Source organism: Caenorhabditis remanei, chromosome III, assembly GCF_010183535.1.
Source record: "Caenorhabditis remanei strain PX506 chromosome III, whole genome shotgun sequence".
NCBI lineage: Eukaryota > Metazoa > Nematoda > Chromadorea > Rhabditida > Rhabditidae > Caenorhabditis > Caenorhabditis remanei.
This window is the reverse complement of record NC_071330.1, coordinates 11,787,444-11,802,660: the sequence shown is the minus strand read 5'-3', so window position 1 is coordinate 11,802,660 and position 15,217 is coordinate 11,787,444. Positions and strand designations below refer to the sequence as shown.

The window sequence follows — 15,217 nt, the reverse complement described above, 5'->3', positions numbered from 1 at the left end:
TTCGTTTCGTGCGGCGGGTCCTAGGTTCCGATATTCTCTTTCTTCTTTTTTGTTGTTTCGGTATGTTTCATCTGACCGGAGAGAAGATGTAGGATGGTAGGTTTGATCTGAGATTAGGTTCTGGTAAGTCTGGAAACAAGTCTTTGGTTTTATGCTCGGTCTTCATTATGATATCAATTTTGATATTCATCCTGACCTCTTGCCTATCCTTTTTCGTCTAGACTTATCTTAACGTGCAAATTATGTATTTTCTATCAGAAGTTCCTTATTTTTTCCTAGTTTTCAACAGTTTTCCTTAGCCTGTTACAATACTTGTGATTTATTTGTATCAATTTCTGCGTATGTCTATCTGTGTGTTACCATGTACAGATACCCTGACATTCCTGTCCCTCGCTCCCGTTCATAGACTACTGTCAGAGAAAAAGGTTTGGAATTCGATTTCAATAAACTCTGATCAAGATCTCCCCACTTTGGTTGCCTATACATAACTGTGACTTGCCTGAAGCACAATTATTTCTAAGAAGGGCTACACAACACCCTTTAAAAGAATAATCCACTATGCATGTACAGCACCGGACAAAAAGGTATCAACTTTTGGTATTTTCAGTTGAAAATGTCCAACTTTGAAAGTGTGTCATGGTAAAACTAACTGTCCCACAAAATAACTTTTTATGAGATCGAATAGACCAAAAATAGAACTTCATTTTTGTAGTTGACAACTTTTCTTTTCGGAAGCCTCCTAGCAAGTTACGTGTCGACAAAGTAATTTCTCCCTCGATTCGACTTTTTCAGTTCAAAATAGTGCGATTTTTGAGCTGTCCACTTAAAATTACTATCACTCTCCAGGAAATGTCCGTACAAAAAAGTTGTCAACTACAAAAAAGAAGTACTACTCTTGGTCTGTTTGATTCCATAAAAAGTTATTTTATAAGACAGTTAGTTTTACTATGACACACTATCAAAGTTGGGAATTTTCAACTGAAAATACCAAAAGTTGATACCTTTTTGTCCGGTACTGTGGCGTCTAATCAGTCGCGTTGAAACATTTGTTCGGAAGTAGATTCCGATTCGCCTTCAAATCGAATCTTGATTACATTCTTATAGGAAGATTGAACAATTTCAGCATTTGTTTTCTAATCAATTGTTTGGATGCCTTATATTTCTTATAATTCTGTATTTCAAGCTTCAAATTTTCCGTAAACTGAAAGACCATTGAATTCTCTCTAGTCTTATTATTCTCGTTTCCAATTTCGCGATTTTTTTCTCTTGCACTTTGAACTTTCTTATCAAGATATCCTCTCGCTCCCTTCTCATCCTCCCCCTATCCCTGTTGGTTCTATTTAAAAACATCCCTCACTTATAACCCCCCCCCTTTTCCTTATTCTGGCAACATGTGAAAAGTCAGAACAAAAAGACAAAAAAGTCCGTCTCCCTCTCTCTCTTTCTCCACCATCCCCTTCTATTCTTTCTCCAGAAGCGTCCTACTGGGACCGCCCCTCACTTGTCTTCTTCTCTTCTCGAGATGCTCGTCAAGTCCCTAAACCTCTACTGACGCTTTCTTGATTTAGGACTTGTTTCGGGCCACAGTCTTTTTTCGTTTTCTAATTTTGCTCGTTCTCAAAGTATCGAGTTTGCAGATGGTTCAATTTTAAAATTTTCAGAATGCGCCGCATCAAAACGCGGCGAGTCTTTCATGTGTCCATTACTCTACTCTTGGTGTCAACGATATTTTGTCAGAATGGAACAAGGTAGGCAGGATTCAAGCGGAGATCTATGAATCTGAAAAGTCAGAATAGTAACGGTTCTGAATCTGTTCTCCTATAGCGAAATGGACAAGGCTAAATGAGTTATCATTTAGTAAAAATTCCAACATTTGGGCTCTGAGTTCAGTGAAACCGTAACAACCTTATTAAAATTTCAGCAATTCTTCAACAACCCTTTTTTCAGCCCCGCCCACAACACAACATCAGATCAAATCAGCCGGTATTGGAGTAATCGGAGTCAAACAATGTATTCGAACGCATCTTCACTCCTAAGTGATTTACTATTGGACTATGATATCAGATTAAGACCCGGGTTTGGAGGTGAGGCACTTACATATACTGAAACTACAATAAAACCGAATGGGAGCAAGTTTTGCTAGCAAGAGTTAAACAAAGCTGAAGGCTTGGGGATTCTGTCTAGGTTCTTATGTCTTCGTATCTGAAATACAACACTTTAACTGAAAATCGATCAAAAATACCTTTAGATTCAATGAAAAATATACCAGGATTCTTCTTACAAAAAGCAAAAAAGAATAGCACCCAGTGGGAATGGAACCCTAGATGCAAGATTGGCGGTCAGTCTCGCTACCAGGTACACCACAAGGAGCAGGGGCGAGGCGCGGCGGCGAAGGTTGTGATAAGAATTTAATGAGAATGACTGGGAATTCACAAATTATGCTTCGATCCCTCTGAACCTCTAATTTCTGACCATCTCCTCAAATGTTCAGATTCCCACGTTATCCTCTCTCCACTATGTCCATCCACCCCCTCTTCCCCCTTTCCCTCCAATTATTTCAGAGGGTGGACAACAGAAGATACGTACACATGTTTAAGGAATCCTCCAAGATTCAATTTATTCCGAAAAATAATCACTTTCCTCCTCCAATCGTCTCTGTTTCCAAAAAATCTATCTTTCTCCTCTAAGTGAGCAAAAAACTAGCCGAAAAATCGTCGGGGAGCAAGACAAAGGTTATAAATCGAATTTCGACCGAATTTTGACACATACGAAGAAATAGTGTGGTGAGAGGTAGAGACGCAGAGACAATGAAAATTAGATGTTGGTCACAGACACATCAGGATGTGACACTTTTAGTTTCTTCGAGAGATTCCGAAGAATGTTTGAACGGAGGGGTCAGATGGAGGAGCTTAGAACATTATTGGTAACTTTGAGTAGGGCTGGTGGGCTCAGATGTGGAGTTATAGGTATAGTTTTGAAATATGTTATAGCACTAATCTAGGTGAACATTTTTGTAATTGACAACTTTTCGGTAGGAATCTTCATTAGAAAGTTAGATCGTTGAAGAGGAGCCACATAGTTCCAAGCCATACATATCTATCTTACTCAAAAGTTGTCCACTACAAAAGTCAACCCTTACACTTTTACTGTTAAACTTGAACAGTTCAAAACTTTCAGACACAGCTACAGTATCCCAGAATTGATCTTCCCTCTTCCTCTCCCTCCTCAATGTTTCCCGATTTCTGATCATCCAGATACTTTTTGATCTCCTCCCTTCCCTTATTATTTATTCCATTTCCTATCCGATCCTTCCCCTAGAAATAGCCCATCATTCCAGACAGCACACAACTATCTGTACACAACTTCCTTCTCACAAGACACTACTCTAAACAAAAACCGAAAAAAAGAGAAACGAAACGAGAGAGTTCATAGTACCCCGGGGACCACTTATCACAATGCTGTCAGCACCCACAACATCCCCTCTAAACTTCGGAATTTCAGGAGACGCTCTTCTTCTTACAATGGATATTATCATTGCGTCGTTCGACTCGATTTCAGAAGTTGATATGGTTTGACAAAACAATAAGGAAGAAAACAACAACAGATTTTATTTTAGGACTACACCTTGACAATGTACTTACATCAGTATTGGACGGATGAGAGGTTACGGTGGAGCAATGAAATTCCGATCGATGAGATGACGTTGAGTGGAGAGTTCTCACAGTGAGTAGAAACAATTAAAAAAACGATAGGTTCCACCGAGATTTGAACTCGGGTCGCAGGATTCAAAGTCCTGAGTGCTAACCGCTACACCATGGAACCGACGAGGAAATCGGCCGCCGCAAGGTTGTCATATTTGTTCTCTTTTCTCACGTTTTATAGAACATCATGTGTTTGGAGAGTGAGAAAAGCGATAGGAGAAAGAAAGGGCAACTTTGAAAATTTGCAAAAAAAAATTTAATTTTTCCAGAAACATCTGGGTGCCGGATACCTTCCTGGCCAACGACAAACACTCCTACCTTCATGAAGTTACCGAAAGAAATAAGATGCTGAGGATAAATGTAGATGGGAAGGTCGCTTATGGAATGCGTCTGACGTCTACATTGAGTTGTTCCATGAATCTGAGAAACTTCCCATTGGATTCTCAGAATTGCACAGTGGAGATTGAGTCGTGTAAGCAGAGCAATTCTTTTTTCGAAAGTTCTTTTTCGAAAGTTTTACAATTTTAAAAAAAATTTCAGATGGATACACCACCTCGGAAGTTCTCATGAAATGGAACTATCCTCTAGCAGTGCACGGTGTAGAACAAGCCGATGTACCTCAATTCACCATCACTGGATTCCACACAGAGGACAGTATTGTCTCCACAGCCACTGGTTCTTATCAGAGACTATCTCTGGTCTTCCAACTCCGTCGTTCCGTCGGATACTTCATATTTCAAACGTATCTTCCATGTGTTCTTATCGTCATGTTGTCATGGGTTTCTTTTTGGATTAACCATGAAGCGACGAGTGCTCGAGTGGCATTGGGAATCACTACTGTACTCACTATGACAACGATTTCTACAGGTGTTAGACAGAGTTTACCGAGGATTAGTTATGTCAAGAGTATTGATATTTATTTGGTGAGTTACTGTAGTTTAAAGGAGGACTGAAGTCACATGCTCCAATGATGAAAGTTGTTCAGAATTTTCTGATGTATCAGAATCTGAAATAAAAATATGACTTCAGTCCTCCTTTAATTGAAATTTCGGGTGTGCAGAGACACATTTTTAAGTGTTTAAAGTGTGCCAGGAGCAAATTTTTTTTTTGTAATTGGGCAACTTTGAACGCATATAACTCTGCAATGATATTAGTTATCAAAATCTTTTTAACTACAAAAATAGCTGAAATTTCATTTTCTTTAACTTTGTAGTTGACAACTTTTTTCTAACTCTCCTACTTCGCTAGTTATTCCCCTCCATTTCCAGGTGATGTGTTTCGTCTTCGTCTTTGCCGCCCTCTTGGAATACGCCGCCGTCAACTATTCGTATTGGGGACGGGAACGTGGAAGACATGGAGGAGGAAACGAGTATGTCTTTTTCCTGAAATTTCTTATCTGTTTTTGATCTCGTCCACTTTGTAGGTGGCCAGTAAACGGAGCCAATAAAGAGGATCGAGAGTCGGCGGTGAATGTTCAGAAATGGGTTCCCAGCGGGTTGATGGATGTGAGTTTTGAAAAAGATTTTGGAAAATATAGCTACTTAGACTGAGTTTAAAACTCAAAAGTTGTGTTTTGAACACGAATGGTTGAAAAATATTCAAAAAAAGCTTAGACTGCTCAAAATCTGAAAATCAAATCTCTTTTTTTAAAGCTTCTGATTTTCTCAAGTTTTCGACTAACATTCTAATGCAGATATTTTTTATATTTTCTCGATTCCAGGGCGTCCCACAACCACACGACCGCCGTGTAGAGGCACTAGAGGAGGCAATGAGTAGTAGTAACACAGCTGCCACGCAAAATAATAATGTGAGTTGACTGGATGAAGTTTATCATTAAAATTTGAAGAGATATCAAAGAGTTGTCACCTAAAGTGATCTAAAAGGCATTTGGAGTATTTTTTAGTTTTCGATATCTTCAATCGGTTAGAATTTTTGATAGGTGGGGGCGAAGGAGGAAATGGATTATGAGGAGAGAGAGTGCAGAGAAATCAGAGAGTCTGACTTCTATGCGCGCTCCATCATCAGGGACTTTGAGGATTTGACTTTCAAAGCAATTATCTCTAAATCTTGAATAGCAATCAAAAAGTTGACAACTATCAAAATTATCAGTGTAAAATTTTGCATATTTTGTTAGTCAAAATCTTTTTTTGTATCTTAAAATCCTGCAGATATATCACCTTCTAAACTTTTGGTGTGTAAGCGAGGAAACAGAAAAGCTAGACACTGTCGTTTCACTGCGCTCTCTCACTGTTTCCTGAATAGTCCCGAACTCCTAAACCAGAGAAATTTTCAGACGTCCCCACCACCTGCCGTGAAGCCCAAAAAGCGATCATCCTCTCCAATTCCTCCACTCTGCCGAGCCGGGAATGCAATCAGTGAGGAGAGTGACGAAGTTCCCGACTATCCGAGATACTCAGCAACATCTCTTAAAGGAGGAAGACCTCATGCATCACTCAATCACAGGACTCATCATCTAAGGGGATCGCATACGGCTAGGTAAGATTACTGTAGAAATTTTCGACACGTGTCAAAAATAAATTTCCAGAGCAAAACGACGAATGACGCTAGCTCGTATGAATGTATCCATGAAACAATCAATATCAGGAATCGGGCGACGGGCTCGCAAAGCGATTCCATCGATCCGTGTGAGAGATGTGAATCTGATTGACAAGTACTCACGAGTCGTGTTTCCAGTCTGCTTTATTGTTTTCAAGTAGGTCAAATCTTATTTTTGTGAGAAAGCCTAACCTATTTTCAGTCTATTCTACTGGAGCTACTACATGATGGCTGGAGCGACAACCTAAAATTTTTTCGGTGAAATAACTTTTTTCAAACATCATCATTTGTCGGTTTTATGTAATAAATGTACAAAATAATAACTTTTTTGCCTGTCTGTATGCCTGTTTGTCCGGATATCCATCTGATTAACAACTCAATAACACACGAAATCATCAATGTTCATTCGATCAACTACATAAAATCCCAAAGAAGAAAATTCACAAGAATTCAGATGACAGACAATAAAAGAGAGCATGGTTTAAGAAGAGTTACTCGTACATTTTTTCCTCATTTATTTATTTTTTGGTGTGTTTGTTCATTTGGTGTTTTCAGAAGAATCAATAATCAAGAAATGACGATCGCTTCTCGTTGGATATCCACCGATATAAATCACTCATTTTTGAGAAGACATTGAACACCGGGTTGCTTAGGGATACCTGGAAATGAGAAGTTGAGGAAAATGGATTATGAGGAGAGAGGGTGCAGAGAAAGCAGACAGTCTGACTTCTCTGCACCCTCCACGATCTGAGGCTCTGAGCACTTGACTTTCAACGCGATTATCTCTAAATCTTGAAGAGCAATCAAAAAGTTGTCAACTATTAAAATTATCAGCGTGAAAGTTGGCACATTTTGTTAGTTGAAAGCTTTTTTGTATCTTCAAATCCTACAGAGATATCAACTTATAAACTTTTGGTGCGTAAGCGAGGAGGCAGAGATGCTAGACACTCTCGTTTCTCTGCCCTCTTTCATTGAAATCTTCAATTACATACCGGTGCCTCCATAAACCGAAACGATTGCTGCTCTTTCTCAATTTCCGGTAACGATCTCGGAGCATGTGAATGAAGACCGTAGTAGTCCTGCATCTGGGCGGGGCCTAATGGTGTCCAGGTATGCTAAAAATATTCTTTGAAAATTGAAATTAATTTCAGCAATTTTACCTCTGAGAAGTCGATATCCCTCTGGGGCTCACCGTCGCCCTTCTGATATCTCCAAATGATATTTGCGTCGACACATTCCATCAGAGATAGTATAGAAAGGGTGAGAAGGATAATTGGAGGACACATTTGCATTTTTGAATGATGGGGACCCAGTTCTGGAAGTGAAATAATGTGTAATTTATATGGAGAGAGGGCGGATAATGAATTTAATTAGAGGGCGGGGGGCGAAATATACGAAAATATATTTTGGGTGGCATTTTGAAAGGAAAAATAAAAACAAAGAAGTTAAGGAAAGGTGAAAGGCTAGAGATTAGAAGGAGAGGAGGAGGGGGAAAGGGCGCAGAGAAACAAGGGTGTCTAGTTTCTCTGTGTCGTCGCTCTCCTCACTCTCTCCCTCGCTTACGCATCAAAAGTTTAGAAGATGATATCTCTGCAGGATTTGAAGATACAAAAAAGATTTTAACTAACAAAATGTTTAAAATTTTACGCTGATAACTTTAGTAGTTGACAAATATTTGATTGCTCTTCAAGATTTCGAGATAATCGCTTTGAAAGTGAAGCCTCTCTTTTCTCTATTAAAGGGATCGTATTTCAGAAGCTAGCAGAGATACAAAAAAGTTGTCAACTACAAAAGTTATCTTTTACCAAATGAGAAGAGATGCAGAGAAGTCAGACACTCTCGTTTCTCTGCGCCCTCTCTCCTGGTGGAGCGCCTGTAGAAAAACAGCAAAAACAAATTATCCAAATTCAAGGACAATTCAATTTTAGGGTCTCCTAAGAACATTTAAAGTTCATCTCTCGGACCGCCTACATCCAGAATCTAGACACCCTTTATATAGGGTCTCCCTGAAATTGTAAATACCAAGATTTTTGAAACGGAACGTGAGAATCTTAGAAATGAACTGAGATATAAACTATGACGGGATCGAAAAAGAAAAACCGGAAGGAAATCGGAAACGAACAGAATGGGATTAACGGGAAGGGAGACCAACTAATGGTAAGGTTTCATGGGGATAAATGGACAAAAAAATAGGCAAAGGAAAGATGGGAAAACAAAGTGAACGATGATCCGAAAGATGTCTGATAGTCTAGAGAAATGTCGAATTGAATGGAAAGAAAAGTGACATAAGTTTTTTTTTGTTTTTATGCAAACGGAAGGATTAGGAACATTTTGTATGATTATATAATCAAGGAGGTGTGACAGATCATTTTAGTCAGAGTATGGGAGAGTAGTGTGATGAATCATTGGGGTACTGTAGATTTACAGATTTTCAGCTCAAAATTGTTATTGTGAGTCAAAAGTGTTTGGAATTGACGTAAGTTTCTGATCATCTTGGCTTAGAGTGTACGAAAAATAGTGGAACTCAGAAATTGTGTCAGAAACCGAGACGTTTCGAAACCAAATAATTCGTTATTAGCCATTTCTAGACTCAAAAATGCTGAAAATCCGTTTTTCCACACAAATCCTCAAAAATCGGTACTTATTTATATTTTCAGCCAATGAATGTGATTTTCAGCATAAAATGGCTTGAAAAAAGGGTTTTCTGTAAACGCCCCGCGGAACCTAAAACACTCCTAGAACGCGTCTCAAGTGCGCCAGACATATAAAACTGCGTATTTAAGCTTAAAAATGATTAAAAATCGTCAGAAATCTGTAATTTTCGCACCGATAGCTTGATTTTCAGATTTTCATAAAAGAAAAGAATACAAACTAAATGTATTTCTTTCAAAATAAAAAAAAGTAAAAACCATCCAACGTCACCGCTTCAGAATCCCCGAAAGTCAGTTACTGAAATAATAATAATGGCTTCCATTATTGCAGGTGTTCTTGGTCGGAAATTAAGACAATCAAAAATTATTAGCCTTTTGTTAATGGTTGAAATATTTTCAGACAATGATCACAAAGTACTCACGTCAAGGTTTGATGAAAATAGGGTTTTGTCGCGATATTACGGTGTAGTCGTTTACCACGACACCAACAGTAACCCAGTTTAAAAAATTTGGTTACTGTAGGTGTCGTGGTGAGACCAAACTGAAACGAAGTAAAGGCACGATTATACTTTTCTGTAAGGTCTCTGCGAGATATATAAGACGGTTGAAATTTCAAAAGTTCAGAAAGTTGAAGAAAATTTTCAAAAATGCAAAATTTTTTGGACCTCTCTAATTAATACTGAGCAGATTTATTAAAGTATAAAAAATGGACAGAAGAACGGGGGCAGATTTTCCAAGTTTAAAATTCTGGACCAACATTGAGGGGCAGATTTTCCAAGTTTGAAATTCTGGACAAAATTTGAAGATCTGAAAAAAAGAAAAATTTCACGTGAAGTTTATTTTGGAGCAGATTTTTCAATTTGAAAAATCTGGACAGAAAAAATAAATTTAGATATTTTTGCCGTGAGTTCCAACTCATCCGTTTTTCGTGGAAGTTGAAAACTGAAACTTTTGGATCGGGCGGTGTGTTGAGAAGCTGAAAAAATGTAAATCTTCTGCTTCTGAAATATAAAATATCTCATTCAACACCGAGCTGCAAATATTATTAATTTTTGAACAGAACCGAAAAAGAAGAAGAAAATGCTGAATTCTCAAAACACTTGAAGTCTAATCAAGTGTTCTGTAAATTTTGAAAGATTTTGTTGCTACTGTTTCGGTTCTGTTCAAAAATTAATAATATTTGCAGCTCGGTGTTGAATGAGATATTTTATATTTCAGAAGCAGAAGATTTACATTTTTTCAGCTTCTCAACACACCGCCCGATCCAAAAGTTTCAGTTTTCAACTTCCACGAAAAACGGATGAGTTGGAACTCACGGCAAAAATATCTAAATTTATTTTTTCTGTCCAGATTTTTCAAATTGAAAAATCTGCTCCAAAATAAACTTCACGTGAAATTTTTCTTTTTTTCAGATCTTCAAATTTTGTCCAGAATTTCAAACTTGGAAAATCTGCCCCTCAATGTTGGTCCAGAATTTTAAACTTGGAAAATCTGCCCCCGTTCTTCTGTCCATTTTTTATACTTTAATAAATCTGCTCAGTATTAATTAGAGAGGTCCAAAAAATTTTGCATTTTTGAAAATTTTCTTCAACTTTCTGAACTTTTGAAATTTCAACCGTCTTATATCGGAAGATACTGATATCTTGTCACAAAAATGTTAAATTCTCAAATTACAGTACCCTGAGGCACAAACTACATTTTCAAAGATAAATATGATCCCAGACACTACTAACTTAGCTAATATCATGTATCTACAGTAATCCTATTACACCGTAATCTCATCTGCCTCATCATGCTTATCTCCCTCCGTTAGCCTCTTAAAACGGAACACCGATGAAAACAAACAAAAAAATGAAAATGAATGAAAAAAATTCAAGTTGGGTGGGTGGAAAAAACAAGGAAGAATGAGAAGTGACAGGTGAAATTCAGAAATCGACTTCGTTTTCTGATTTTCAATTAAATATTCTGAAGTAAAGTATGACAGGATTCTGAATCAGAGATGTCTCATCTAGTAGTCTGACCAGAAGGAGAGTTTGTGACGGAGTTTGGAATTTATGGATTCCTGGAAAGCAACCGAAAATAGGTTGAGTTATCAGATGTCAATGCGAAAAGTCACATCTTATCATTTTACACTAACTAAATCATTACTGATCATTCCTAAACATATTTTTCATCCTAATGCGATCATGTATATTCTTAAAAATAAAAAGTGACGAAAAACCAGAAAAGAGTACGAATTTCTGACATATTTAGAGCCTGTGATTATTTGTAAAAACAAGGAAAATGATACGAAAAGTGATGCAGATTTTATCCGACTTATTTTGAGAGTCTCAAAGTTTGAAAGATCTCAGAATCTTGAAATTTAATAAGCTGGAACATAAATTCATGTCTACTCGAAAACCCATCAACTTTTAATTTCTTGAGAGAAAAAGCGAGGGTGGATATTAAATTCTTGATCGTTGAAACCTAGAAATTTAAGTTAATTAAAATTTTGAATTCTTTATTCAGAATTCAGAATTCAAAGTCTAGTCTCAATTTAATTAATAATGAGGACCAGGGATGTGTGGGACTAAACATTTCGGAAATTTCGAAATTTGGAATTACCGGAAACTTCGGAAACTCGGGTTTTCAAATATCCATAGTTAAAATGAATGAATATGAAGTGAAAACCATAAAATTCTGAAAATAGGTGTGATTTCTTAATTTCCGATTTCCGTTCCGCATATCCCTGAAAGGGACCTACGGTAAGACCCTCGTAAATCTACACTCCACCACAGAAACACTAAACTTTCATAGGTCAAACAAGTTGATGCACCAACTGTGACCTGACTACTAAACAGACTATTTAAAGGACCTCCAGCACTTAAGTGGGCGTCTCCTTTCGTTTAATTTTCTCAGAAAAAAAGTGTCGAGTCCCATAAACATGTGTTCAAAATGGGAAGTCTCGAGGGGGGAGGGAGGTCTGACGCAATTGTTCTTATCTTTAAAAATGCAGACGGAGGCGGTCAAGTGGAGAAACAAAAAAATTAATTAACTGAGGGTTTGACCAGAAATACAAAGGGTCAACATCCAGGAAGAGGGCTTCGTAAACACAGATGTGAACGTAAATCTACAGAAGGAGGAGGCGTTAATTCACAATAGTCTTCCCGTAAATCTACACAAGGCTTCTGTAGATTTACAGTACAAAAGCGTAATCTACAAATCAAATTTTCCCTCGAGTAAATCTACACCAACATCCCGTAATTCTACATTTAAAAAATCAGAAAAAAGTGCTCATCATCATGAAGTCTCCTTTCATCACGTCATTTCTACAAATTATTAAATTAGTCGTTTCTTTTTTTCTTCTTTTAGATAATCTATTGCCGGATGTCAATAGCACATAGGAGGAGAAGAAGAAGAAGATGATAGAGTAACGAGTTGGACTTTGAGACCAAAAATTATAGAGAGAATGGCATCATAATTTCAGAGACAAGGGATCTGGGGACCTGGAACAGTTGAATGGAGTAGGTCAAAAAACAGATAAACAAAAAACTACAGTACCCCCTAAAGAAATTTGAATTTCAAATCTATCCCTCTCATTTCAATTCCTAGACATTCAGAGTTCCGAAATTTATGCTTCTCCAAAAATCATCATTTTTTTCAAAATTCCTAAAATATTCCTAGAGATGAGATGTGCGCTTATGTAGGAGTTTGAAAACAATGAAAATCTCAGATTTTAGGATATTCAGGAAATAAATTGTCTGAGACTGTTCTTTCCATGAGAGACAGTTTTTCATTATAGGAATTTTGATTGATGAAAGTGCGTTTCATAGAACTTAACGCTGATGAAAGTACGCTCTACTAGCCTTCATGAAATCCAGAGTGGTCTCAACAGCAGGTACGTCCACTGACCATCGTATACTTGGCTTGAACTTTTGAATAGAAATGAATGAAAAGAAGAAATGGGTGGTTTGCCATTTGAGTGGGTTGTTTCTTCTTCTTCTTTAGAACAGATTAGGATTAAAACTTGACACCGAATCAGGAAAAAGGGGGGGGGATGATGTTTGTTTGCTGGAGTGACGTGGCAGAACAAACTGATAGCATAGTTCTCAGATTATTTGGAGAAATGGAACGCTGATGAGAAATCATGTGGGAACAGCAGGATAAATCATAAGGAATCAAAGAATATCCCTGTCTGGAAGCAATATTCGGGGAGGAATCAGAATCAGATAAACATCAAATGTGATTGGGGCAAATTCTGAACCTAACGAACGACGAGACTTAGATAGAGCGCACTTGCACTCCTTAATTCTGCAGCAGTGCAGTAGAGCGCACCTGTATCATAAAATGTTGAAGTCTAGGAGAGCGTAGGTTCATCAGTGCTATTAGCTCGGCACAGTCCTTACAACTGCGCTCCGCCGAAATGCATTTTAAAAATGTCTCTTTTTCTCTGAGTCTCTCAATTTCGAACACAATTTTCTTCGGTTTTGGTAGAGCGCGGTTGTAAGAAGCGTGACGTGCTAATAAGTTCAATGAAGCTCATCTTAATAATTCTCATCATGAAAAACTGTTGCTCATGGAAAGAACAGTCTCAGACAATTTATTTCCAGAAAATCCTAAAATCTGAGATTTTCATTGTTTTCAAACTCCTACATAAGCGCACATCTGCGCACATTCATGCCTAGGAATATTTTAGGAATATTGAAAAAATGATGATTTTCGGAAATCCGAATGTCTAGGAATTGAAATGAGGAGAGGGATAGATTTGAAATTCAAATTTCTCTAGGAGGGTACTGTAGTTTTTAAAAAGTCACAAAAAAAATCACATTCAGCGGAATGCTCAGAGCTTAGAGTGACCTCACAGCTCATCCTATTTATAAAACTTCGTCGATGGGGGGGTCTCAAATCGACTTATAAACTAATACATCCGCTTCTTAACCTCCCCCATATTTCACTTATTTTAGATACCACCAAATTTTTTGAGCCGGATGTTGATAGTTTGACCGATAAAAATAGGAATAATTCAAGAAGAGCATCTTGCCAATTGATCTGTGACTAATTGTTCGGTTCCCTTTTTGTTTTTCAATTTTTATTCGATTTCCTAGAATTCGGAAATTTTGCTGTTGTTTTGCAATCTGCATAAGTGAGCTAATTTGAGTGTAAAAATGTGCTCTACCGTACTTTTCTGGGTTTCCGTAACTTTTGGTCTTTTCTACCGTACTCCACAAAAAGTGTGCAAATTAGAAATTTAAATCCTTATCCCTCTCATTTCAATTCCTAGACAAAACACTCCGAAATGTATGCGTTCCGAAAAATCATCTTCTTTTTTTTTAATCGGAAATTTGCATTTGAGAAACACAAAACTAGACAATAATATTTGCGAATGGGCGCTTACGTAGGTGTTGAAAAAAATGAAAATCTCGGATTTTAGGATGTTCTGGAAATAACTTGTCTGAGACTGTTCTTCTTCCCATGAGCAACAGTTTTTCATGATAGGAATTTTTATGATGTAATTGCCCTTCATTGACTTTAACGCTGATGAAACTACGCTCTACTAGATTTCAATATTTTTATGCAAATGCGCTCTACTGCACTGCTGCAGAATCAAGGAATGCAAGTGCGCTCTATCTGAGCCTCATAGTAGCCATCGTTCGTTAGGTTCAGAATTCGTCCCAATCACATCATCTAACGTTTGTTTGATTTCTCCCGAATATTGCAAGAATCTTAAATTTTGAAAAATTGAGAGTCTGAGACAATTTGAAAATGTGTTGGAAAAAATTTTCTGAAAAATTAAAAATGTAAATCTGCACAGTACTCTCGTAAGGCTACATCCAGCCTCCCGTAAATTAAGTCAAGCTTCTAGTAAATCTACACAAGACTACAGTAAGCCTACATACCGACTCCGTAAATCTACACACTACACTCGTAAATCTACTCTAGATCAAAAAGTCTGCCGACACACACACACACATGTTCGTATCCATTTTCAAATAGCAACAAGCGGATTAATAACTAATCTTCGCATTTATCTCTATCATATTCTATAAATCCTAACCGAAAAAGACGTCCGAAAAACCATATGACATAGTAAAAAAAAGCAAAAAGAAGCACATTTTTATATAGACTAATGAAAAAAAGAAAAGAAAGAATAACATAAAAACAGCTGAACGGATTATGACATTATAATGATGTTTAACATTATAAAAAGATGATAAAAAGAAAAGAGAAGAGTCCAGAGGGAAAACTTGATGTTAGTGGTCACTTTTATACATTTTCAGATTACAATTCATGCAAAATGTTTAATTTTTCTCCCAGAAATCCGGATACAGA

The 15,217-nt window shown here is 37.3% G+C and overlaps 2 protein-coding genes across 2 annotated transcripts; one reads left to right on the top strand and one right to left on the bottom strand.

The window, feature by feature from the left end:
* Positions 1 to 1,662: 1,662 nt before the first annotated feature.
* Positions 1,663 to 6,505, top strand: GCK72_010876 (uncharacterized protein; the record flags this gene model as incomplete). Its single annotated transcript, XM_053728078.1, has 12 exons — positions 1,663 to 1,748; positions 1,948 to 2,084; positions 3,502 to 3,569; positions 3,617 to 3,723; positions 3,971 to 4,173; positions 4,242 to 4,624; positions 4,970 to 5,070; positions 5,125 to 5,206; positions 5,422 to 5,508; positions 5,995 to 6,197; positions 6,247 to 6,414; positions 6,460 to 6,505. The coding sequence occupies 12 exons, from the start codon at positions 1,663 to 1,665 to the stop codon at positions 6,503 to 6,505; spliced, it is 1,671 nt and encodes a 556-aa protein (XP_053587655.1).
* A 312-nt stretch (positions 6,506 to 6,817) lies between these two features.
* GCK72_010875 (uncharacterized protein) lies at positions 6,818 to 7,549 on the bottom strand (the record flags this gene model as incomplete). Its single annotated transcript, XM_003111728.2, has 3 exons — positions 6,818 to 6,916; positions 7,250 to 7,372; positions 7,418 to 7,549. The coding sequence occupies 3 exons, from the start codon at positions 7,547 to 7,549 to the stop codon at positions 6,818 to 6,820; spliced, it is 354 nt and encodes a 117-aa protein (XP_003111776.2).
* Between the last annotated feature and the right edge of the window lie 7,668 nt (positions 7,550 to 15,217).